General features: G+C 45.5%; 1 protein-coding gene across 3 annotated transcripts in view; it reads right to left on the reverse strand.

Annotated features, from left to right (window-relative positions):
- IQCA1 (IQ motif containing with AAA domain 1) overlaps nucleotides 1-25,188 on the reverse strand; it is a 182,471-nt gene that overhangs the window by 55,296 nt on the left and 101,987 nt on the right. For all 3 annotated transcript variants that reach the window (XM_011980286.1, XM_011980285.1, XM_011980284.1), the window contains 5 exons: nucleotides 18,332-18,407; nucleotides 10,942-11,048; nucleotides 10,679-10,771; nucleotides 5,770-5,837; nucleotides 2,686-2,768 (listed from right to left, as the gene is read on the reverse strand). In XM_011980286.1, coding sequence (XP_011835676.1) covers nucleotides 2,686-2,768; nucleotides 5,770-5,837; nucleotides 10,679-10,771; nucleotides 10,942-11,048; nucleotides 18,332-18,407 — 427 coding nt within the window. The remainder of the gene's footprint in view (nucleotides 1-2,685; nucleotides 2,769-5,769; nucleotides 5,838-10,678; nucleotides 10,772-10,941; nucleotides 11,049-18,331; nucleotides 18,408-25,188) is intronic.

Below are 25,188 nucleotides of genomic sequence, written 5' to 3' on the forward strand. Positions count from 1 at the left end.
TTTCACTTAGAGTCTGTATGAATTTGTTCTTGAATTGCTATAAAGAAATACCCAAGACTGGGTAATTTATAATTAAAAGAGGTTTAATTCACTCATGGTTCCGCAGGGTATACAGGAAGCATGATGCTGGCATCTGCTCAGCTTCCGGGGAGGCCTCAGGAAACTTACAATCGTGACACAAGGCAAAGAGGGAGCAAGATGTCTCACATGGTGGGAACTACAGCAAGAGAGAGAAAAGGGGGAGGTGCTACACACCTTTATTTTTATTTTTATTATTATTATTGTTTTTTGAGATGGTGTTTCTTTTGCTCTTGTTGCCTAGGCTGGAGTGCAATGGTGTGATCTTGGTTCACTGCAACCTCCACCTCCCAGGTTCAAGCGATTCTCCTTCCTCAGCCTCCCGAGTAGCTGGGATTACAGACGAGTGCCACTACTCCTGGCTAATTTTTTTTTTTTTTTTTTTTAGTAGAGATGAGGTTTCTCCATGTTGGTCAGGCTGGTCTCAAACTCCTGACCTCAGGTGATCCGCCCGCCTCGGCCTCCCAAAGTGTTGGATTACAGGCGTAAGCCACTGTGTCCAGACTGCTACACACTTTTAAATGACCAGATCTTGTGAGAACTCACTACCGCGAAGGAAGTATCAAGGAGGATGGTGCTAAACCGTTCATGAGAAACTGTCCCCATGATCCACTCCCCTCCCACAAGGCCCTGTCTCCAACACTGGGGATTATAATTCTACATGAGGTTTGGTGGGCACACAGATCTAAACCATATCAGAGTCACTCTTAAATGGCTGACTCCATCCACTTTGACCTTAGGCATCTTAAAGATGCTTCCTGAAAATTGACAGATCATTGAAAAAGTTCAGAAGGGATAAGAAACTAATAATCAGTTGAGAAGTCAGTCCACACATAGGTAATGGGAATCTACCATGTGCCAGGCATTGTACTAGGCACTAGGATCTTTTGTTCACAAATCCAAACCATAAATAAGAGAAGGTTCTGTTAAAAATAGCCATTTAAAAATATCAACAGAATTAACAAAACAGAATCAAGGCACAGGAGAAAATTCTCCAGCACCTGAAGAAGAAACACAGAAAGTAAAATAAATAGAAACCCAAAACATATCTCAATATATATTCTGGCAAAATTCTTATGCTATTAGGAAATGTGAGTGCTCCTTCAAGTCCTCAAGAAGAAAACAAGGCTGTCTCAAAAAGGGATTAAAATAACCATCCCTTGATCAAAGGAGAATGCCAGCCTTCTTGCTCTCACAGACCAAAATTGGGTCAATGTAAATATCAGGATGGATAATGATAGGCATAGATAATACATTGAATAAAAAAAGAATCCATGTGTCTACACTGATAACACAATTTTAAAAGATTACACACTTCCTTACAGAAGAATGACATCTATTCAATGTAGAAGGAATGATAGAAAGAGAAAAATCTCCACTTTACAACTGCTACAGCAATAACTGATGCAGATAAAAATCGTCAGGGGGTGCTAAAACGCTTGCCTGAAAGGATGCTGGGAACAGAATCTCCACAGCCTCAAAATATCACCCCTTGGATTCACTGTTCATTAATTATAAAGGGAAAGATGATGCTTTACAGTGGAGAAATAGAGGGAACAGTGCCTAAGCCACAAGATTAAACTTAACATCATCACCGATGGGACAAAGTGGCATTAGGTGCCCCCAGTGGGAAACACTGACAGGGACACACCATCGTTTTCCTCTCAAATGTTTACCCTGAATCAAATAATGAGGAAACCATGACGCACATTCAATTGAGGGACAGTCTGTGAACAGCTCAGACTCTTCAAAAATGCCAGTGTTGTGAAAGATGGAGGAAGGCTGGGAAACTGTTCCAGAAGGAAGGAATTATGGGAGACGGAAGAGACACAACAATCACTCGCACCATCCTTGGCTGGATTTTGGATGCAGAAAGACAAGTACGTATACAGGACATTATCAGGACAATTGGGAAAACTGAAAGTTCACTGTATATTAGGTAACAGTATTGCATTATTGTTTGATTTTCTGAGTGATTTTCCTTCTGTGGTTATGTAGGAGAATGTTGTCATCCATTGGGGTAATTTCTTCATAAAAGTAAAACTAATAACTGCATTAGGGTGGTACAGTTATGAGGAATTTTAAGATTTAAGTGTGTTTTCAGGTCATCGTCATTTTTTAAAAATTCAGAGAAAACCATTAGGTGAGGCTGTGATAACAAATGTCCCCACCTCATTCCTCCCCAATATTTGTGTCTCTATTGGAAGGTATCTTTTGGAAATAATTCCTCCAGTAAAGAGTGTGTTGTGGAAGCCTTAGGTGCTGCCCCAGGTGCATTTTTTACATGTGAAATCATAAACAATTCCCCATCTCCTTAAATCAGATTATGCCAGAAAGAATGCATCGAGGAACCTTGCTAGTAGGTTAAAAACCTGCTTCTATTACATTAGGGGAGAGAGCTGCAACCATTTTATTAAGAGAATCTGTTAGTTCACAGCATCCTCTTAGGTTATTTGAATCAATTCAATCCAACATTTACCAGGAGCCACCATGGGCCAGGTTTTGGCTTGAACAAAAATGTAAATAAAACATATTTCTGGCTGCTGGGATTTCAAAACACAAGAGGTGACACGTGACACACACATGCATTATTCTTTGTGTACTCACCAATGTAATCAGAGAGGTTGACTTTCAGAGCCTGGATCAGTAATCCTTCTTCCACCAGTTCCTTATACAGAGACTCGATGGTCCTGGGGAGAAAGCAGAGTGTCTGTTCCAGAGTCACACACACAGAAATCAGGAGTATTTCTGTTAATGATCACATATGTGGAGAACTTACACCAGATCTATTTCCAAGTACATTTGTTCATATGCAAATAAAAGGAGTTTTGAAGTGTTTCTACAATTTGGGGATAAATTAGGCTTTTTAAAAACAATACTTTCACTCATCCATGTGTGTATCTGATGTTTCCCATTAATAAGAATGATATCTTTGGGCGTCTGGGACCAGCTATAACTCCTGCAATCTGCCCTTCCATCAGTCTTCATGATGGCACAAATATGAATTAGAAATTACCCAATAATAGTAACGCAATGGACCTATAATTATATATTCGGCTAGCATCTGCAAGCTGTAGTACGTCATTAATTCTTTGTGAAATTTATGTTTCCTTTTAACCCAATTGCACAATTGTTTGAAAGAAACATCTACAAAGAACAAAGGATGAGACTGAAGATAATTCTTATATGGAAGATAAAACGTCTAAAGCTATGAGGGTGATGATTTTTTAGGAGGGTGTTATACTTTATGGAGTGTTTACAGATGTCAAAACCACTTCTCTAAAAGGACCTTGGGCATATAGCCAGCACATTGGTAATTTATACTAATTGAGAAAAAAATGGACATAGTATCTATCCCACGTAACGGATGAAACTCCCAGTGATACGCGCTGGGTTTGGCTTGCATAAATTAGATAGGCTAAATTCCAATATTATTCAGTATAATCCTTTGAGATGTTTTGTCTTTTCCTCTTCTTTATTCTTCCATCCCACTCTGGTCTTTCTCTAAGTTGAGAACTGTAAATACAACTTTATTTAGACAGTTCTTCTGACTGTCCTGTGACCCAAGTTAGTGTGATTAAAAGATACCCGAGAATACCAGCTAGATTCAAGCCAAATATTATTAGGGGAAATGCTAATCCAATGACCCCAGTCTTTGGATGACTGGAGTTGTATTCCATCAAACATGTTTAAAGTAGTATGCCCTCTGCTGAAAGTTAACAAAGATTTAATTTAGCGGAATTTGGGATAGCAATATTTGACCCATATATATCAAGAAGGTATCAACTGCAGTGTTTTAACTTGAATACTTATTTAACATAAACACATAACACAGGTATAAAATATTAACATAAATTTGAAGAAGATTCTCTAACATAATCAGAACAAACAATATTAAGAAAGTCCGAGGCCAGGCGTGGTGGCTCACACCTGTAATCCTAGCACTTTGGGAGGCTGGGGGGGCCGATCATTTGAAGTCAGGAGTTTGAGACCAGCCTGGCCAACATGGTGAAACCCCGTCTCTACTAAAAATACAAAAAAATTAGCTGGGCCTGGTGGTGGGCAACTGTAATCCCAGCTACTCAGGAGGCTGAGGCAGGAGAATCACTTGAACACCAGAGGCGGAGGTTGCAGTGAGCTGAGATGGCACAACTGCACTCCAGCCTAGGCGACAGAGTGAGACTCCATCTCAAAAAAAAAAAAAAAAAAAAAAGCTAGTAGAAGACACCGTGGCATTGTGTGTGAGCATGGGCTGCACCTTCCTCAAGGGATGGGACTCTGAGGCTCCTCTGCCCCCCAAATCTGTCCCAGGAGGTGCCAGTGTTTGCACATGGACAGATGTGTGTCTCCCCAGGAACAGGGGCACCTGACACTCAAAACACTTGACCAGCTGCCTCTTAGGCAGCCGCCAGCCACAGCTTCTCGACCTGGAACTGCTTCTCAAACAGTGGAGACTTGAGAGGAGAAACCCGCAGCCCTCTCCCTCTATGGATGTCCTGTGAGAGCCATTTCTCTAGAGAGCAGAAACCCACACTCCCCGTGACTGTGTTTCCAGGGGCTGCTTGCCAGGGCCACGGCAGTGTTCTGGCCTCCCTGGAGGCTACAGACGCCCGGTGCCCCTCTGGGTGCTCTGGCCTCCTCTTCCCCCTCAGAGAGCTCTAGGCAGGGCTTTCTCTCTCACAGAGCTTCTCTCGAACAGTTTGGGGAGAGTAACGCTGGGACGCAGGGAGAAGCAGGAACCCCCAAACAGGGTAGCGACAGGACCAAGGGGAGGGAACCCCCAAACAGAAGAGTGACAGGACCAAGGGAGAGGGGAGGGAACCCCCAAACAGGGGAGTGACAGGACCAAGGGAGAGGGGAGGGAACGCCCAAACAGAAGAGTGACATGACCAAGGGAGGGGAGGGAACCCCCAAACAGAAGAGTGACAGGACCAAGGGAGAGGGGAGGGAACCCCCAAACAGGGGAGTGACAGGACCAAGGGAGAGGGGAGGGAACGCCCAAACAGAAGAGTGACAGGACCAAGGGAGGGGAGGGAACCCCCAACAGGGGAGCGACAGGTGTTGACCCATTAATAAGACCCATGGGAAGAAAAATATACATTCAAAATTATTTCCCACATTATTTATTAGGGATTTTAATTAAATTCCTTGATAATATTTGAAAACCTAGGTACTATTTATTTTCAGTGTTAAAGCACTTTCAGGCCACTTCAAGTTAAAAATGAACACTGAATTCATTCGTCCTGCACTGAAGCTGGGCCCATGAAGCTCTGAGAAAGGACACAGCCCTTCCTGAGACTGGGCCTCACGGCTCTCATTCCTTCCGCGGCAGGAGCAAGGGCCCCAGCAGAGGCGCTTGGACAGATTCCTGCCCTGTGGCTACTCAGAGTCTCCATATTTCCTCAAAAGCTTCACCAGGCTGTTATTTCTTAAACACAAAATTTAAACAACACCCCTTCCATGAATTTCAAAACTTAAAAAAAAAAAAGTTATGAAGTCAGAAGTCATGGGGGTCCAGGTTTGCCTTCTGGGCCACCCAGGCATCTTTCCAGTCTGGGATTTGTAGGGACAGGACTGTGGAGGATGAAGAGGGCGTGGCACCACAGAGGGGGTGCCCTTGGGGTTTCCTGTGCTCTTCTCTGGGGCACCCTCTTCTCACATGCCTCACAACACAACGAGTCCATTCCTCACCTGTCCGCTGTCAGATCTTTATCCTTCTTTGTCTTTTTCTCTTTCTTTTTGCCTTTCTTTCCTTTCTTCTTTGGAAAAAAAGGAAATAACCAACAATTTAGTCAAAACAGGCAAGCAAATAAGTCCTAGAAATTAGCTAAGCACGTTGTTTTCTGGGGGTGGGGGGAGGTGGAAAGTTAACTGTGGCGGCGTGAACATGGAGCTGCAGTGTTTTCATGGACGCAGGGACTGTCCTGGAAGATCCCATCCCAAGTTGCTTATGTAGGTGTGTCCTTGTGTGGATAGACGTGAGATCCCCACTGTGGAATTTACACGGGGCCAAATTCCAAAGAGGGAAGAGCATTCTGGCTTTCTGGGCTCTGGCTTGGTGTCCCACAAAGGATGAAAATGCTGTGTGCACACACAGAGTCAAGCTGTGTTCACCTTTGGTGCCTGATATAAGCTTGTGTTTCCCCAAAATTCATGAGTTGAAACCTACCCCCAAGGTAGGTATTAAGAGATGGGGCCTTTGGGAGACAATTAGGTCACGAGGGTTCCACTCTCATGGAGACGTCTGAGGGAGCTTGTTCACCCCTTCCACTATGTGAAGACACAGCTAGAAGGAACCATCTTTGAAGTGGATAATGAGGCCTCACCAGACACAAAATCACTAGACATCAAATCCGCTGGTGTCTTGATCTTGGACTTCCCAGCTCCCAGAACTATGAGCTATTAATTTCTGTTGTTTATAAATTACTCAGCCTAAGAACGTTGTTATAGCAGTTCGAACAGACTAAGGCAGTACCCAATCACCTTTCTCTGTTAGCATCTAGCCCCAAATCTGGAGCCCTCAGGGCCAGGCAACAGTCTACCTCTAGTTCCCAAGGGGCTTTGCATTCAGGAACTTGTGATGGCCTAGAGGGACATGCTCCAAATGTGCTTATTTCATGTGCTTATTTGCCATCTGTACATCCTCTTCAGTGTAATGTCTCTTTACGTCTTTCACTCGTTCTCTAATTGGGTTGCTTGTCTTTTGAGTTTTGAGAGTTCTTTATATGTTTATATGTTTGAGAGGTCTATATATGTCAGTATATGAACACTAGATCTTTGTCAGATATGTGGTTTGCAAATATTTCCTCCCAGTCTGTAGCTTGTCTTTTTATCCTCTTAACAGGGTCTTTCACAGAGCAATCATTTTTAGTTTTGATGAAGTCCAATACTTCCTTTTTAAAATTGTGTTTTGGATGCTAATTCTAAGAATTCTTTGTCTAGGCTTAGGTCCCCAAAGTCTTCTCTTTCTGTTTTTCTAAAAGTTAAGTCTGTGACCCATTTTGAATTCATTTTTATATAATGTATGAGACTTAGGTTGAGGTTCATTTCTTTTTGCTTATAGATGTCCAGTTACTCTGGCACTACTTATTCAAAAGTTATCTTTCCTCCTTTGAATTGCTTTTGCAATTTTAGAATAAACTTGTCTATGTCTACAAATTATATTTCTGGTATTTTGATAGAATTGCATTAATCCTATCCTATAAAAATATCCTAATGGACATTTTTACTATGTTGAGTCTTCCAATTCATGAATATGGTATATCTGTCTATTCAGATCTGCTTTGATTTCTTTCACTGGCATTGTGCAGTTTTAACATACAAGTCGTATATCTGTTTTGTTAGATTTACACATATGTATTTCATTTTTTGAGTGATTTAAAAGCACATTCCATTTTAACTTTTGTGTCTATGTATTCATTGACGATAGATAGAAATACAATTGATTTCTGCATGCTTATCTTATATCCTGCACCCTTGCTGATATAAGTTGATTTGGAGTTGGTAGATTCCTTGGGATTTTCCACAAGAAAATAATGTCATCTGCAAACAAAACCTTTTAATTGTATAGCAGTTTCAGATTTACAGAAAATTTACAAAAGTAGTACAGAAAGGTCCTGTATCTCTCTCACATAATTTTCCATATTAACATTTTACATCACTATGGGACATTTGTCACAACTAAGAAACCAACATTGGCACAATATTATCAACAAAAACTCAAAGTTTATTAGGTTTCCACTAATTTTTCCCTAATGTCCTTTTGTTTTCCAGGATCCCAGGAAGGTTTTGGAGTACTGATTTAATCTCTTTGTTATTGATTTGTTGAGGCTTTCTATTTCTTCTAGATTTGGTCTTATAGGTTGTATATTTCTAAGAATGTATCCATTTCTTCTAGGTTGTCCAACTTATTAGCATCTAATTATTCATAATAGTCTCTTATGATCTTTTTTGTTTCTTTGACATTGGTTGTAATTTCCTCTGTTCTATTTCTGAATTTACTTAAATCTCATCTCTTTTTTCTTAGTCTAGCATAGAGTTTGTCAATTTTTAAAATCCTTTCAGAAAACCAACTCTTAGTTTTATCATTTTTTCCTACTATCGATTCTCTATTTCATGGATTTCTGCTCTAATCTTTGCTATTTCCTTTCTTGTGCTAGCTTTGGGTTTAATATTCCCCTCTTGTTCTAGTTCCTTGAGGTATGTTGGTTATTTGAGATTGTTCTTTTTTAATGTAGGCATTTATGGTGAAAAACTTTCCTCTTAGTATTACCTTTGCTACATCCTATAATTTTTGGTATGTTGTGCTTTCATTTTTGTTTCGATATACTTTCTAATATCCCTTCAAATTTTTTTCTTTGACCCAATGGTTGTTTGAGAGTGTGTGGTTTAATTTCTGCATATTTGTGAATTTTTCTGTATTATTTGTGTTATTGTTTTCTAGTTTCATTTCATCGCAGTTGTAAGTTACCTGGAATGTTTTTAATATTCTTATACTTATTAAGATTTGTTTTGTGACTTAGCATGTAATACATCCTGGAGAATGTTCTATGTATACTAGAGAAGAATGTGTGCTCTGGTGCTACTGGGTAGAATAACTGTTAGGACTATTTGGTTCCTAGTACTATTCAAGTCTGCTGTTTTCTTATTGATTTTCTGTCTGGATGATATATTCATTACTGAGAATGGGATAGTGAGGTCTCCTACTATTATTGTATTGCTGTCTATTTCTCCCTTCAGATATGTTAATATTTGCTTCACATATTTAGGTGCTTTGATTAAAGGTGTATATTTATTTATACTTGTTATATCTTCCTATTGAATTGACCCTTTTATCATTAGTTAATGATCTTTTTGGTCTCTTGTGACAGTTTCTGATTTGAAGTCTATTTTGTCTGATATAAGTATAGCCATTTCTTCTCTCTTTTGCTTATTATTTGCATGAGATATCTTTTTTCCATCCCTTCACTTTCAGCCTATGTGTCCCTAAATCTAAAGTAAATTACATGTATATAGCATATAGTTGAATTTTTAAAATCCGTTCAGTCACTCTATATCTTATGATTGGTGAGTTTAATCTATATACATCTGAAGTAATTTTTGAAAGGCAGGGCTTACTTTTGCCATTTTGTTATTTCTATTTTGAGGTTCTTTTGTTCCTCTCTCAAGTTACAAGTTGCTTTGTAACTGAATGATGTTTTGTAGTGCTACATTTTGATTCTTTTCTGGTTCTGGGGTCCAAAGACAGGCCCAACACTGATTTTTGTGGATAGACCCACAAAACTAAAGAAGCACAATGGTTGCAGTAAATGACTTGCTATTACACTTGCTATCACAAAAGTGGAGAGAGCTGCCACAGAAGCAAGGCTCAACCAGGGTTTGTGGGAGGCTCACGGTTCTGGGGTCCAAAGACAGGCCCAATACTGATTTTTGTGGATGGACCTGGTATCAGGGTTTGTGGGAGGCCCATGGTACTGGGGTCCACAGGCCTGGTGCTGAGCTCCATGGCAAAGTCAGATGTTCACTTCTCTGTCCCTTTCTTCCAAGATAGAACTCATGGGTCTAGGAAATCTCTCTTGGCACTAGGATGTGTGGGCTTTGGGGTGACATGGGTAAAGTGAAACTTTCATTCTTACTCTTTTCAATGCATCTTTTTTTTTTTATGATTCTGTGCTCCACCCGGGTGTGCAGCCTCTCACCTGAATCCCAGAGCTCTTGTGAAGGTACTTTCGTCTATGGATGGTTATTAAATTGCTGTTTTCAGCTTACAGTGAAGGATCTTCAGAACACCAATTCAGCTGCCTTCAGGGTTAAACCATAATATCAATACAAAATGGATCAAGAGCCAGTCATCCTGAAAAGACCACATGGCCCCTGATCTAGCAAAAGTAGTCACAAATGCAGCTGAATGTGTGGAAATCTCTAAGAGAAAATGTGTGAATCACAGGAAAAGTGGCTCAGTCATGGAACGTGGAGAAAGCTGCCATACAAGCAAAGGCTGCCTGTGCTCACGCCAGCACTGACAGGGAGGAGAACTCTCCGCTCTCTACTCTGGGTATCTGGCCCCAATAACAGGGCTGTCTCTGGAATGAAGGTAGAAGTAGGGGGCAAACTAAAAGAACTTAAAATACTCTGATCTAACTAGCTACTCTAAACCACTGTGAGATGGATTGGTGGCAACTTACACTTCAATTCATCCAATTCCTTTCCCTATGATTCCCCCACTCACAAAATCCTACTCATTACCATTGGCCTCCCTTATAGCTCTATGTACAGGAACAGATGGGAGACCATTTGGGGAATATGCTTTGGCTCTTTTGATAGTTCTCTTTCTATCAGTGGGGCTTGGGTAATATGAATCTGCAACCGACCAGGGCTTGGGAGATGTTACTCTCAGATGGTTGGGTTTACCCTATTTATGAATCCGCAGGCCCAAAGGTTAAATGGTGGACCAACTGAATTTACCAAAGGCAGGCATGTTTCCCCGTGAGGTGTCCTGGCAACAGGCAGCCCTCCTGGACATGCCACAGAATGGCAGGGGCTGCTTTTCATGACTGGATCGGCTCCACCTCACCCCTCTGCAGGGTCCTTCCCCACTCACCTTCTTCTTCTTTCCTACTTTTGCTGGATGCTCCCTTTCTCTGTCCACAGCTAGCTTTAAGTTTTTCAGTTCCTGTCTCATCAACTCATCAACCTAGGAGAATACAAAACAATACTTTTAGGTCACTTTGCATGTCTTGTGTTTTGTTTGTGAAGTTTAAAAATCCCTTAAATTATGGGGTAGGTCATTAATAGGAAATTGTAAAGAAGCAGAACGGTTGAAGTAAATGATTTGCTATTACTACACCATAAACATAGCTGTACCTGTACCCTGATCTCTGACTCTAATTCTTTCCGTTTCTCCTCTTTGATCAGTTCTGGATCAAAGTCCTGAGAGAAATTCCAAGACTCATCTTTATTCATCCAGATCTCTATACTCCAGAAGGGTAAAGAAAAAGAAAAAATTTTAAAAAGATGCAGGTTAGTGAAAACAGTTATTGCAATATAAACATAAGCCTCACTTTATATGCTATTGCATAGGATAAAAGTTTGAGTAAAATAAGCTGGACAGATGACATTCATATATGTGCTTGTAAATACACCAAACAAAGAAAAAAAACTGCTGATGTAAAAATATTTTTTTTTTTTTTGAGACGGAGTCTTGCTCTGTCCCCCAGGCTGGAGTGCAGTGGTGCGATCTCGGCTCACTGCAAGCTCCGCCTCCTGGGTTCATGCCATTCTCCTGCCTCAGTCTCCCGAGTAGCTGGGACTACAGGTGCCCGCCACCATGCCCAGTTAATTTTTTTTTGTATTTTTAGTAGAGATGGGGTTTCACCGTGTTCGCCAGGATGGTCTCGATCTCCTGACCTCGTGATCCACCCGCCTCGGCCTCCCAAAGTGCTGGGATTACAGGCGTCAGCCACCGCGCCCGGCCTTGTTTTACTCAATATTTTTTAAGTGTGATACAATTGTATTCTACTGTATTATTATAATCATGTAAGAACAATATGTTAATGGTGGGATTATACAATCATAAGTGACCCCTTTTATAATGTTTTATCTCATTTTTTTTCTTCAAATGATTCACTAAAATACGAAAGATTTTGTTGCCTGTTGAACCCTCCAGGAATTATCCCTTGCCTCCTATTATAAAACAGACAACATTAAACACACAAGTACTCAGTATTTCTCCCTAATTCAACACCTAAATTTCCGAATTACTTTTTGGATGTTTTTGAAATCACACATATTTAACATTTCCCTTTTGCCTCCTCCTGGTGGTTAGGAGGGTGGACCTAGAGAAACATGACCCTAGACAAAATAAGGATAATTTCCCATCACTAAAATAAATGGAAATAGAGCTCCTTTCTCAGAAGGGAGGTTCCAAATGTATGCTGAGGTGTGGGACAGCTGGATCCTCGACGTGGGACTTGGAAGGGGTCTCCCGTGGGAAGCCAAGACTTGTCATTTGGGGAAGGAGACGTCTTTCTGGAATCTATGTCGAGAACGTAAAGGAAATTTGCTGGAATTGGTGAAGCTGACAACCGCCAACCAGTCTGGCCACTTCACTGGCACCTGCCTTTAGCGCTGTGATGACCTTTAACCTGGGAAGGTAGCTGAGGACTTGGGGCACAGACAGAGGCTCCCAACCTTTGAGGGACAAGAGCTACCCCTTGTGAAGACGGCAGAGGCTGCAGGCCTCCGAGGCAAGGCAGGTGGGGTGGTGAATGAATGAAGGAGGCTTCTCAGCATGGCCTCCCTGACAAGCATGGCATGACCCACTGACCAAGAAGGGAGAGGGTGGCGCTCTAACTCTACATTGGGAGGAAAGTCATAGTCACAGATAGAAGAACAAGTCTGGCTGCTAGAGACCCAGAGCCATCAAATGTGAAGACCTAGCATAGAGAAGATTCCCCAGAGAATCATGTGGGTAAACGAATGGGAAGGAGAGGTTGAGTCTCTGAACAAACCACAGAGGGACCAGGAACTGGCCAAAGGGATGAACAAGGAAAGGGGTAGGGATGAGATGCTGTGAGACCCAGTAAAACCTAGACTCTCAGGAGAGGTGGAGAGAGACTGGGGAGATTCTGATGCAAACTCAGAACTGGCAAATAGGCAGGACAATTGTCCCGAGGTTTTTGGCCACCTGCCACCTGCCCGGGGCAGCACAGCTTGGTGCAAGGGCCACTGTTTGCGGCCAGGTGGAACCTCTGCCCTACCACCTACCAGTTGGTGACCTTAGCAGGGGACAGCCTTTGCCGAGCCCATTCCCCTTTCTGAGAAATGAAAATAACCCCTTCCTCACGCCGATATGGTGATGGTAAATGGAATAAAATAAAGTTATATGAATAAATCATTTTTAATAAATATTTATATATAAATAAATATATACAGTTCCAGTTTAGCCCCAAATAGTTGCTGCCATCCCCTAGGAAGCAGAGCATCTCACAGGGTCTTAGCCTACCTCATTGACACTCTCTACTTCCTGGAGGGAGAAGATCACACAGGACAGCAGCTACACCAGAAACAGCTATGTCCCAAAGCAGGTGCGTGCCAGCAAAGAGCAAGTGGGGCCCTGGGGCCAGTGCCTGTGCCTTTAGTGGTCAGAGTCAGGACCCTCAGGACAGGACACCTGCAGGAAGACAGGACATGGAAACGCAGCTCCAGTTTTCAAAAAGAGTGGGTCGGGCTGGGCGCAGTGGCTCATGCCTGTAATCCCAGCACTTTGGGAGGCCGAGGTGGGCAGATCACGAGGTCAGGAGTTCGAGATCAGCCTGACCAACATGGCGAAACCCCGTCTCAACTAAAAATACAAAAATTAGCCAGGTGTGGTGGCACGTGCCTGAAATCCCAGCTACTCAGGAGGCTGAGGCAGGAGAATTGCTTGAATCCAGGAGGCAGAGGTCGCAGTGAGCTGAGACTCCAGCGTGGGCAACAGAGCGAGACTCCGTCTCAAAAAGAAAAAAAAAAAAAAAGAGCGGGTCGGGTTCACAAGCTGCAGATGCTGACACCAGAGGTGACCACAGCACTTTCTGGGCAGAAGGGGTTGTTTGCCACACACGGCAGAGGCAGGTCCATCTGACTTCCGGACAGACTGCAGCACGGATGGCTCAGCAGGTATCTGAGCGGGGTGGGTGGTGGGGGGTCCAGCAGGACCCAGCAAGAGCTCTTGACCAGCCTACCTCCTACCAGCAAACTGAAGGGCAGGGCTGTGTGTATTGCTGTTTGAGCACCGTCTCTGCCACAGAGATATGGAGGACCAGCCTGTGGTGATGCAAGGTCAGTTGGGCAGGTTTTTGAAAATGCAGAAAATGATGCAGATTTCTTTTAATGTGGGCTTACAAACAGACAAAAAATAAATCACAAAGGTGGCAAATTTTTCACGGTACCAATGCACTTAGGTGTCCTTCCTGACAGGGCAGTCTCATAAGAGGTGGCCCAGGGATTGGGGGCACAGAGCTGGGGGTGGGAAGGGGGCTCGGATGGGACTCTGAAGGTGACTGCAGAGGTGAGGCTGAAGTTCAAGGGGTGTCATCATTCACATAGGGCAGGTGACCAGCCCAAAACAGGTGTGACAACAGGAGGGGAGAAGAGGCGAAAAAGGTTGATGAGCTGGAGTGGGCCTACAGGAGGGGGCCTGGGCTGAACTTCTCTCGTTACCATAATCCTTCCCAGTGACAGCCGGCCCGAGAGCCAGGGTGTAGAAAACAAGTATTGCATACATTGTCTAAAGCATCCCATTGGTGGAAGAGAGACTTCATGTCACTAATAGGTGGAAGTTCATTCTTCACCCTGCACTCCCTTAGATTTTGTGGTTAGCTTGTATGATGCGTGTACTCCAAAGGCCCAGAGGGTTTACAACTCCTGCATTTGAAGCGAATTGCTCTTTTCTAGTAAATTTTCTGAAATGTACATAAGCTTAAACTGTGAAAAACTTCAAAATGTAGGAATAACACGTAATGATAAAATGTAGGAAAAGGAATCAATGTTTCCTTTTATGTGTCTAAAATTGTAAGCATTCTTCCTCGAAAATTCTAGAAAAGGTTTCAATGTGTCATAACGTGCTGTTTACTAATAACAATCTCCCTTGTGGGATTTCTAAATCTTCTCCACTAGCAGCACCTATCTGTTACATCAGGGCATTTTAAACAGAACAGCTTTGTTAGTTACGGGAAGCTACTTTTCTTTTTCACTAGATTCACTAAAATCAGGAAATAACGTATTTCATAATAAAAGGAAGGCAGAATCTCTCACAGAAGGGAAACCATGACACAATTACTTATGTAGAAACAGTTGTACGGTGGAACACATTCTCATTCTGGAGTCGCAACTATATTTAAAATAAAACACCACGGAGCCGTTTTGCCCATTTCCCCTCTAGATCGTTTAAATGGATTGAGTTTTCTACTGAAACTTTGCTTTTCTCATGACACTTTTGCGCAGGGCACTTTTCAATCCCTTCAAGAATTTCATGGACATTTATAAATGCAGGAAGCTATTCACGGCCCTCAAAGGGCAACGACTGCCCCACTCTCTCCTAGAGCGGAGAAAGAGCTTTTATCCCGAGAATGTGAAAAGCGAGGCCAAGGCAGTTTCACACGTGGGGGGGCAATGAAAGAGGGGCGCCGGGGCGGGGGGCTAATCTTAGTGATTAAAATGCTAATGTTTTATTTGAAGAGGAAAACCTTTGATTTTTTAAGAAAAGAATTCTAAGAGGAAGACATTTAATTCCTTGAAGTTACTAAAGACCTGGCAGATAACAAGTCCAACGCCACACCATCCGACCAGGAAAATGACACTGCGGGTTTGCTTCCAGGAGGGACACTGCTTGCTTTTTCAGTCTTAATGGAAACAGATATTACACAAAAGGCGTGGACAGTTTTCAGAGCTTTTGGGCCGGTCAGCAGGTTGCAAGAGTTGGCTTCCCATGGGGACGTTAGATTTCTCCCAAATTAATTTTTGCTTGTATCAAAATGATACACATTGTTTTAAACAAAGTCAGAATATTAAACAGATGATAATGAAAAACCTGTCCCACTCTGTCTACCTGCCAATTACATTATCCAATGGCATTCTTGCCTATATTCATTTATTCATTAAAAATACACAGGACAAATGCAGTTATTACATTTTGACTTTATTGAGCCCAATTATGGGCCAGGCACTGCTCTCAGAGCAGGTGGATAATGGAAGGCCCTGCCCTCAAGGACTTGGCATGGCACCGTGAGAAACGTCTGTGAACACACACTCACACCCAAGTGGGCAAAGGGTGGGCACGGGCAGAGGGGGACTGTCACTCCACAAGGGCCCTTAAAGAAGGTCTCACTGGCACCGAGGCCCAAAGGGACAAGCATTCTGAGCCAGAGGAACAGAAAGCATAAGGGCCAGAGGTGGAGCGTGCCTGAACTGCTGGAGGAAGCGCAGCGGCCACAGGGGCGTGTGCAGTGATCTGGTTTCATGGAAGCTATTTCGGGTAGTTTCTGTGTTCTTTTCCTAGTGTCTATAGAACATGCTCATATGTTACTTCTTGATTTATCAGTCTCAGACACGGGCCCCTGACTTCCTGCCACGGGACAGCAGGCTTCTGCTCTCCAGCTCCTTCCTTCCTGTGCCCGTGTCTTAGCTGTATCAGAAGAGAAGGGAGCCCTGCTTTCCACATCCCAGGGCACCTGCTGTCTGAGTGTGAGTGCAGGACAGCTTTCAGATGTCCATGGCAGCCAAAACTCCCCTCTGCAAATCCCTTCTTGGGACATCCTAGAGAATGAGCTCCACCAAAATGAGGGAGAGGCAAGAAGTCAGCAAAGGCCAAGTAAGGCTCAAGGATCGCAGCTGAGAGGGAGGGCTCCACAAAGGTGCTCTCCAGAAGAAAACGAATTAGTATGTTATCTGGAGTGTTTGGAGGCATGGGAGTTATAGATACATGCAGTAACAAGCCAGTGAGGGTGGCGGTAAAGACCAAATAATGATGTGCAAAGCAGAGTCTTAGATGGCATTGTTGCTGTAGACACACACCTGATGCCAGTGGCACCCTAGCCAGGCCCCTGGCCCCACCGTGTGGATGATGGCAACTCCCAGCAGGTCCCACTGGATGTTGTTACTGTCATCCTAACTTACAGAAACTACCCAGTTTATGCCACTATCCCCACCCGATCCCACCACTATAACCCCCAACATATAAGCTTGTTGTTGGCAGATGTTACCTTTAAATCTCCGGGCTAGCACTGCACCTGACACCCTGGAGATGCTGACTGTTTGTTGAAGGAACATGCAAGTGAAAAGGTGTTTTTGATAGTGACTGCTCTGCACCGTTAAGTAGGTGATGGATTCTTAAGCTTGGATGACAGCAGGGCTTCTACCAGTACCTGCCCACACGAGGAGAGCAACATTTACCTCTCCCAGTTGTTGTGAAGATTAAATGAGATGGGCATGGAAAAACTCCAAGCCTTGCATGTCTTAGGTACTTAATAAATGTTAGTTTTCCCTTTTGACCTCCTTTCTTCCCAATGAAAATGGATTCAGTTGCCAAATCCTGCCAACGTCATCATGCCCCCCAGGGTTCCACTTCAGTTCAGCATCTCATGCGGTGGGGTGCCCATGCATGGTATGTAAGAGAATTTTCAGTGGCATGCAGACATTTTTATCTTATGTCACTAGCATGTCAAACCTATGGCCACATTCATATTGTTGCTTAGGATGAGGTGCAATTATTAAGGTGAAAGCCCGGAGTCAATGTAAAAATACAACTATTAAGTTGATAATATCCAGAGAAGACCAAGGCTGGGAAGGAGGCCACGAATGACTGCCATTTGGAAAGATTCCACTTCATATCCAGATTGCATCTTTCAGAAACTTCCATACTAGCACTAATGACCAAGGTCATCTTGGCAGGTCACTGTGTTTGGATTTATCCTGAGGGCACAGTAGAACCACAGGAGTTGGGTAATAGTTCTAGGAAATTAAAATGCAAATATCTGAAAGACCAGTTCCTACATTTGCATATCCAGCCAGATGACAGCTATACTCATCAGGCTGAGCAACTGACAAAAAAATCGTGTGTCAGAATTCAGGCACATGTCTTAGTCTAATAGGATTAAGACATTTTACTGTACATACAGTATCAATTTTCTTAATTTAAGTAACCTAAAAATATCTTTCTTTCCTGCCACTAGCATGAAAACATTCAGCTGAAGTCTTAAGGGTTCAAAAACAGGATGGGGGTCTTGACTATCTTCTCATCCTAAATGTGTCTTGCCTTTTAACTAATTGTATGCTTCAGGCCACCAAAAGGAATTTTTTTTTTTTTTTTTTTTTGAGACAGAGTCTCGCTCTGTCGCCCAGGCTGGAGTCCAATGGCGCGATATTGGCTCACTGCAAGCTTCGCCTCCTGGGTTCAAGCGATTCTCCTGGTTCAGCCTCCCGAGTAGCTGGGATTACAGACGCCTGCTGTTATGCCCAGCTAATTTTTGTATTTTTGAAGAGACGGGGTTTCACCATGTTGGCCAGGCTGGTCTTGAACTCCTGACCTCAGGTGATCTGCCTGCCTCGGCCTCCCAAAGTGCTGGGATTACAGGTGCGAGCCACTTCGCCTGGCCAGGAAATTTAAAATAGAGACAGGCAGAACGTCTCGGTTGTGAGTAGCATGCAGCAGCCTCCCCGACGGGGTTCCTAGCATGTGCTGCTGTCTCAGTGACCATGCATGTTCTCCTAAACTTACCTTTGTATGCATTACATCCTTCCTTCATCGCAGGGAGAAAAAGACTTGGTGACATTTTCCATTTTTCATCTTCTTCCTGTTCAAAGCAGAATAGTTTTGTTAATCACAGGCAAGACCGGGCAGCAAAAGGCACAGACGCTGTGATGACCGTGACCAGGGTTCATGCTGGTCCCCCGGGGGCAGTGCCCCTCTGGCCCGTCTGAGTATGACCCAGTCCTGGTCCCCCGGGGCAGTGCCCCTCTGGCCTGTCTGAGTATGGAGTGCTGTGTCCACTGAGCAGGCGTGGGTGGTCCAGGCTCACCAAAGCGTCCCCTGTTGATATCAGCTTTCCCTTCTCAGTGGCCTCCCCTGGGGTACCCCATGCCCCGAGTTTGATCCTGTCTTCTTTTTTGATTAAAAAACTTCTTTTTCTTTTTTTTTTTTCTGGAGACAGGGCTTAAGCGATCCTCCTGCCTCAGCCTCCCCAGTAGCTGGGACTGCAGGTGTGCACCACCACACCTGGCTAATTTTTTAATTTTTTTGTAGCGGCGGGGTTTTGCCATGTTGCCCAGGCTGGTCTTGAACTCCTAAGCTCAGACAATCTGCCCCCCTCAGCCTCCCACAGTGTTGGGATTATAGGCCTGAGCCACCACACCCAGCCTGGTCCTGTCTTCTCATGCTGTCACTCCTTCCTCGCTCTGAAGGCTGATTTCCCAGCCTGAGTTCATCTACCTCCCTCCTTCATGTTCCTGTAACCAGCCCTTGGAGCTATTCCCCATCCTTTGCTGAGCTGTGCTGCTTGCCAGTTCCAGCACCTGGGCTGTTCCTTCCTCTCGCTACCTGCCTCGTCCTTGAGCCTGGAAGCCATTGCGAGCCGCAGCCTGACTCTGGGGCCCTGCTTCCTTCCTGGAGCCAGGATCTAGCTAGCTTCCCTACCCTGGGCCCCCCACAGCAGAGAGAGCCAGGCCACCATCCCTGGCTCCTGCCGCCAACCCTGTGCACCAAGACTGGAGACTGCAGTGCTACCTGCCGTCAGCCCAGGCCGCAGCTCTGCTCTGAGCCCCAGCACAACACCCCCTCTGCCCCTCTGCCGCCAGGGTTCACCTGTGCCTAATAGTGAGAGCTAGGCCCTGCAAACCCTCATGTGGTGTTTCTCTGCAATAATGTTGACATTGCCTGAACAGTCATGTTTCCGATGACCACTATCATGGCTATTGCTACCCTTAGAGAGGGTGAAAGGAACACCGCTGGCTCTGTTCTGTCCTTGGGTTCCTGAAGCAGGCTCAGTACTCTCTATGCAGTGAGAGGAAGGGCAGCAGTTGGGTGACGTGGGCGTGCCTCCCCTGGGCTGTTTCCCGAGCACGCCCTGACTCTGGCACCTGATGGGCCGTTCCATGTCTGGGCTCCAGGTTTGGGCTCTGGGATGCAGGCCTTCGTGGTTGTGTAGTATCCATGCATCAGATCCAGAGGCATTTCTCCTCTCTCTCCCCAAGGCCAAGCAAACACCAAACCCCACTGTTCTGCCGCGGAGGCTTTCCTGGGGTCTCCCTGCTTCCGCCTCCAGTCCCACTGCCCTGGCCCCTTGCTCCAAGGTTGGCTAACGCAGGGTCACTCTCTTCTCTCCTGCTGGAAGGGGTCTGCAGCAGACCTGGCCTCACGACTTCCTTGCTTGAAAGCCCCACAGAGGTATCTGTCTTGGAGCTCCTGGGAGGTGCCGTCCCCCACAGGATACAGTCCAAGCCCCTCAGCAGACCACACACCACCCCCACAGGTGTGGTCCCCCAGGAGTGTCCCCGCCCCACTCTGCGGCCTTTGTCCTTGCCACCTCCTGCCTCCACCATCACTGCAGAGATGCTGACAAGGCCACCCCCCTGCACCTGCCATACTCTTTCCCTGCTGTTCCATCCGCCTGGACGGCCACCCTTCTCCTATGCTTTCTGATGAATTCAGACTCTGAACAGACCTCCCGTCCTCCTGAAATCCTCTCTGATGGCCTTCCTGCCCTTGTTGCAGGCTTGTCATTTCCTCAGAACAGCCTGCTTTTCCCACCAGACACAGCAGGCAGGAACAACCCCGTCAGCCCTGTGGCCTGGCCGCTTGGCCTGTGTGCGACATTGGCTGAATGAAACAAGAATAGGAAATGTATAGGCTCAATCCATGGATAAATGGGTAAACACAATGTGGTATTTCCACACAATGAAACGTTAAACTCACCCACAGAAAGGAGCGAACACAGACATGAAGACAGACACAGGCTACGGCGCGGAGGAAGCGTGAAGACCTAGGCTGAGAGTGAAGCCAGACCCAAAAGGCCTCACGGTGTATAATCTCGTCTATATGAAAACAGACAAACTCGGGCAGAAAGCAGATCAATGGTGGCCAGGAGGTAGGGGTGGGGCAGAGAGGGGGGAAGGGGAGGGACTGCTTAATGGGTAATGGGGTTGATGAAAATGTCTCCATTGTCATCCTACTTCACTGCATCCCTCATCGTGATTTTTGCCAGATCTGAGAATCCCTGACCAATAGGACCATCGTTTCTGTAAAGACTCACTTACGTTCTTTAAAGAGGCACTCTCTATTGCTAAAGTGAAGCCATAGTGGATACATTGGTTTCCTGATACACATGAGAATAAAACACAACCATCGGAATAAAAGAGGTCGGGTGTGGAGCCATCGGACTCCCCCCAGCGCGTGCCCCAGGTGCCTGGGAAAGCCAGGGCTTCCTCGAATCCTCCCCAGCCCAGGGCTGGCAGCGGCTCTCCCTCCCGAGGCAGTGCTGGGTTACACCCGGAGCCAAGGCACACTTGGCTGCCTCAGTTACTTTCTGAGGCAACTGTAGCTCTGATCAAGTCACCTGCTGGCTCAAGTGTTCCCAGGGGCTTTCCACGGCCCCCTGAGACCATGGTTACCGGCTCACTCAAAGGCCACACCTCCTGCCCCTCCTGACTCTCATCTGTGGTCTGTCCCCCTGTGAATCCGCCGTGTCTCTTTTCAGCTTTGCATTTTTCAGCTTTGTATTTTGTTTTGAGTCCACTGTGTCTTCCAGCTTTGCATTTGCTCAGGTCACCAGGAAGCAGGGAAGACATGTGAAACGGGATCACAAGCGCCTCAGGGGAGGCCCAGGGTGCTGCAGAGGGGACTCTCGCTTCATGGGGAGGTGGGGACATGGCAGGCTTGCCTGGAACTGCAGCCCATCAGCCAGGCAGGGGGAGCTGCAGCCAGCGGGGAACCAGGGAGAGAACCCGGACCCGGAAACACCAGGAGGCCCAAAGCCTATGACACAGCTCACCGACCTTCCAGAGCTCACACTAAACCAAAGCTCTCTGGTAAGGAAGTCCCACCTAGAACTCAAGGTTTGGGTTAGCTACGCCCCGTTCCTGGCTCCCAAGAGGCCCGGGCATTAGAGAAAAGCCTGCAGAGCAGCAAGAAAAAGACCAGTAGTGGATAAAGCAAGGCCTGGGAGGAAAGACGGAGAATCCACGAACGAAAAAGAAATTTAGAATCACTTTCATTAGTATATTTATTCTCAGAGATAGTATTTATCATCTGTCTCTCTCTCTTTCCAGGTATCACTAAGGAGTCATACATCTTTATTACTTTTTCGTCAGTGTTATTGTCTATTATTGCCATTTTTGTTTTGGATACTCAGATTGTTCTATTTTTGGTCTCTGGGAGCCCCTACACTGGTGAGGCTGTGCTCTGAGGGATGGACGAAGGGGAGGAAGAGGAGAAGGGTGAGGCGGAGGGCTCCAGGGAAGGAGACTGAGGTGCGGCAAAGTGTTTCCAGCAGAAGGAACAGCATGTGTCAAGTCCAGATGGGGAGGTTGTGTCTCACAGGGATGGCTGAAGGAGGTTCAGCAGCCGTGGGGACTGCGCGGGGCTGGGCAGACATGAGGCTGGCGTGTGGGGAGAGAGAGAGGGAGAGAAGAGAAGTGGGGAGGAAAAGAGAGACAGGGAGACAGAGATGGCGAGACAGAGAAAGAGGATGGCCCTTGAAAGGACCGTGAGCTGTGCTTTTCAGGGAGCTTGGAGTTGGCTTACAAGCAGGGCAGCTACCCAGGAGGCTGGTGTGAAGGGATTGGCCCCTTGAGACATCACTCTGGCTGGAATGGGGGTTTGAGGGGTGGGAAGGAGGCTAGTATGCATGCATATGTGATGTATATCTGCTATAGCAGAATCATATTTTGACTTAAAAGTTTTGCTGGATGAATAGGCGTAACATGGTATTTTTGAAAAATTATATTTCTTTAGTTGGTGGGGCTGAACTTCATTTTGTTTGCTTTTCTGTTCATTGTGGCCTTATCTTGATTTTTACAAATGAAGGTGCATGAGCCTATCTGTTTACCTGTGAACCTTTCCTGAGCAGCTACTAAGGGTGGGACTCACTAGGTTGCTAGAGCTGCACGGGGCCTGCCTCTGAGATCCCTGAGTCCTCCTGTCCCCGGATCCTTGCTCACTATGCCTCAGGGGCCCGACTGTACCACACCACAGCCTCTCTTCCCCCGATGCCTTCTACTGGGTGGTTCCCAGGTCCAGGGCTTTCCTGTAACTGTCACACACACGTTTCCCCCAGTAGAAACCAGGGGTCACCTTCCCAGATCCCATCCCACCACTGTGGCTGGCCTTGCACACTCTGGCCCACTTCCTGAGGTGAGGAAGGCCAGCCATGACCTGAGTTCTGACGCTCTCTTCCTCTACACAGGGCGGGTGGCCCGCTCCACTGTCAGACAACTCTTCTGACTTAACCCAATGGAGAGCTAAAAAAAAAAAAAAAAAAAATCCAATGCCCAGCTCTGCCCTAGACCAATTATGCTCAATTAAGTAAGAATCTCTTCTAAGGTGTGTGGACATTGGGAGTCGTTTTTTCTTAAAACCACCCCAGGCAGCTAGACTTAAGGCCACAGATTCATTGAAGTTGTCCTTCCATCAGCTGAGGCCCAGTTTCTGGAGCCTCAGGAGTCTGCACCCTTTCATGCCCTAAGTCTGCTCCAGATGAAGCCTTCCTGACTCCTATCCCCATCGCTCAAAAGAGATTTCCAGATTGTTCGCCCTGCTGGCCATCTCCTGTGGACTGTTCTAGCTACCCAGGCTCCCAGTCAAGCAACGGTGCTGGTTTAATGGTCATGGGTGGAGCCATGGCCGGTGACCTCCTTGGCCTTTGCGGCATGCGAAGGTGGCCTGCAGTTATGCTGCTGTCTGGACATTCCCAGCACACCATGAGTCCGAGTTGACAAAGTCCTCCTACCTAAATGCATATACCATGTAGACAGATTTCTCCTGCCTTGAAATTATACTAATGGTTTTTAGGTGTTTATTCCTAATGACTTGATCAGCTCGGGCTGCTATAAGAAAATATTATACACTAAGTGGCTTATAAACAAAAGAAATGTATTTTTCACAGTTCCAGAAACTGGCAAGTCCTAGATTAAGGTGCAGATTCTGTGTCTGGTGGGGGCTGCTCTCTGCTTCAGAGACTGTGCCTTCTAGCCCTGTCTTCACTCTGCGGAAAGGGCAAGGCAGCTCTCTGGGGTCTCCTTCACAAAGGCACTCATCTCAATCACAAGGGTTCTGCCCTCAGGACCTAATCACCCTCAGAGGCCCCACCTCCCAACACCATCACACTGGTGATTAGCTTTCAATGTCTGAATTTTTCGTAGGTGGGGGAACACATATTCAGACCATGGCACCTAAGAAACGTCAGTTTCTTACATTTGGCCGCCTAAGCGACCACACGCTGCGGGAGGGGAGCGTTTATTCACGCCTCTGCCATTTTCCATCTCCATTGCTTTCCAGGCTTGCTGGCTGAACAAGTAATGAACAGACGGGAGGAGAAGTGTGTTCTCACCTGCACACCGACCTCAGAGTTGAGTCACTGTAGTGTCTGCTTTCTCTGCGTGGCCATACCAGCATGCCATGATCTGTGGTTTGTCGCATCCAACTTTCTTCCCTTTTTTGCAAACTGAGCCATTTCCATGGCTCCAGTCTTCTGGGCCTTGCTTTCTCTGGGGCTCCTCAAATATCACAGTCAGCAGCACTGAGACTTGACCTGCCCGGTCTCTGGGTACTGCTAAGACGCTCAACCGCACAGAAAGCTTCCTTTAGAGCAGACAGTTGCTTTCTCATCGGCTTCTCACTTTCTTTTTATGGCCCAATCAGTTACAAATCACGCAGGACAAAGGAATTGTTAAGTAAAAATATACTTTTAGAGGCCTCTTGATTTGATTTAGATGATAGTAGTCCCCCTTTCTCCAAGGAGGATATGTTCCAAGACTCCAGTGCACACCTGAAGCCTTGGATCGTACCAAACCCTACATACACTATACTTTCTCCTACATAGAAACAGGCAGGTAGTGAATACGGCACGAACATGCTGGACAAAGGGATGATTCACGTCCATGATGTGATGGGACAGGACGGTGCAAGACTTCATTAACACTGCGAAGAATGGTGCACGATTCAAAACTCAGGAATTTTCCATTTAATACTTATGGGTTACACTTGACCGCGGGCAACTGGAACTGCGAAAAGTGAAACTGAGAATAAGGGGGGACTAGAGCATATTTAAAAAGCTGGTTTATGGAAACCGACAATTTTTGGTAAGTTTCCAGTTACTGTATGAACTTTATCCCTCACACAACTCAGATAAATGCTGCATGGAGAACGTTTCTAGAGTTTCTTACTGAGAGTCAATAGGACATTCGGAGAGATGCAGAGATGCAAAGCAAATGTTTCCAGAAGAGGCTTTGTTATCAAATATCTTATCCTCTCTATTTGTCTCTGTGAAATTAAGAGGGCAGTCAGAGATAAACCACGCTCCCTCTTCTTGCCCTCCGCAAATGTTAACTACTGTTATAATTTCCTGCCTGGCTTAAAGAGCG

Source organism: Mandrillus leucophaeus, unplaced genomic scaffold, assembly GCF_000951045.1.
Source record: "Mandrillus leucophaeus isolate KB7577 unplaced genomic scaffold, Mleu.le_1.0 Scaffold21, whole genome shotgun sequence".
Classification (NCBI taxonomy): Eukaryota; Metazoa; Chordata; class Mammalia; order Primates; family Cercopithecidae; genus Mandrillus; species Mandrillus leucophaeus.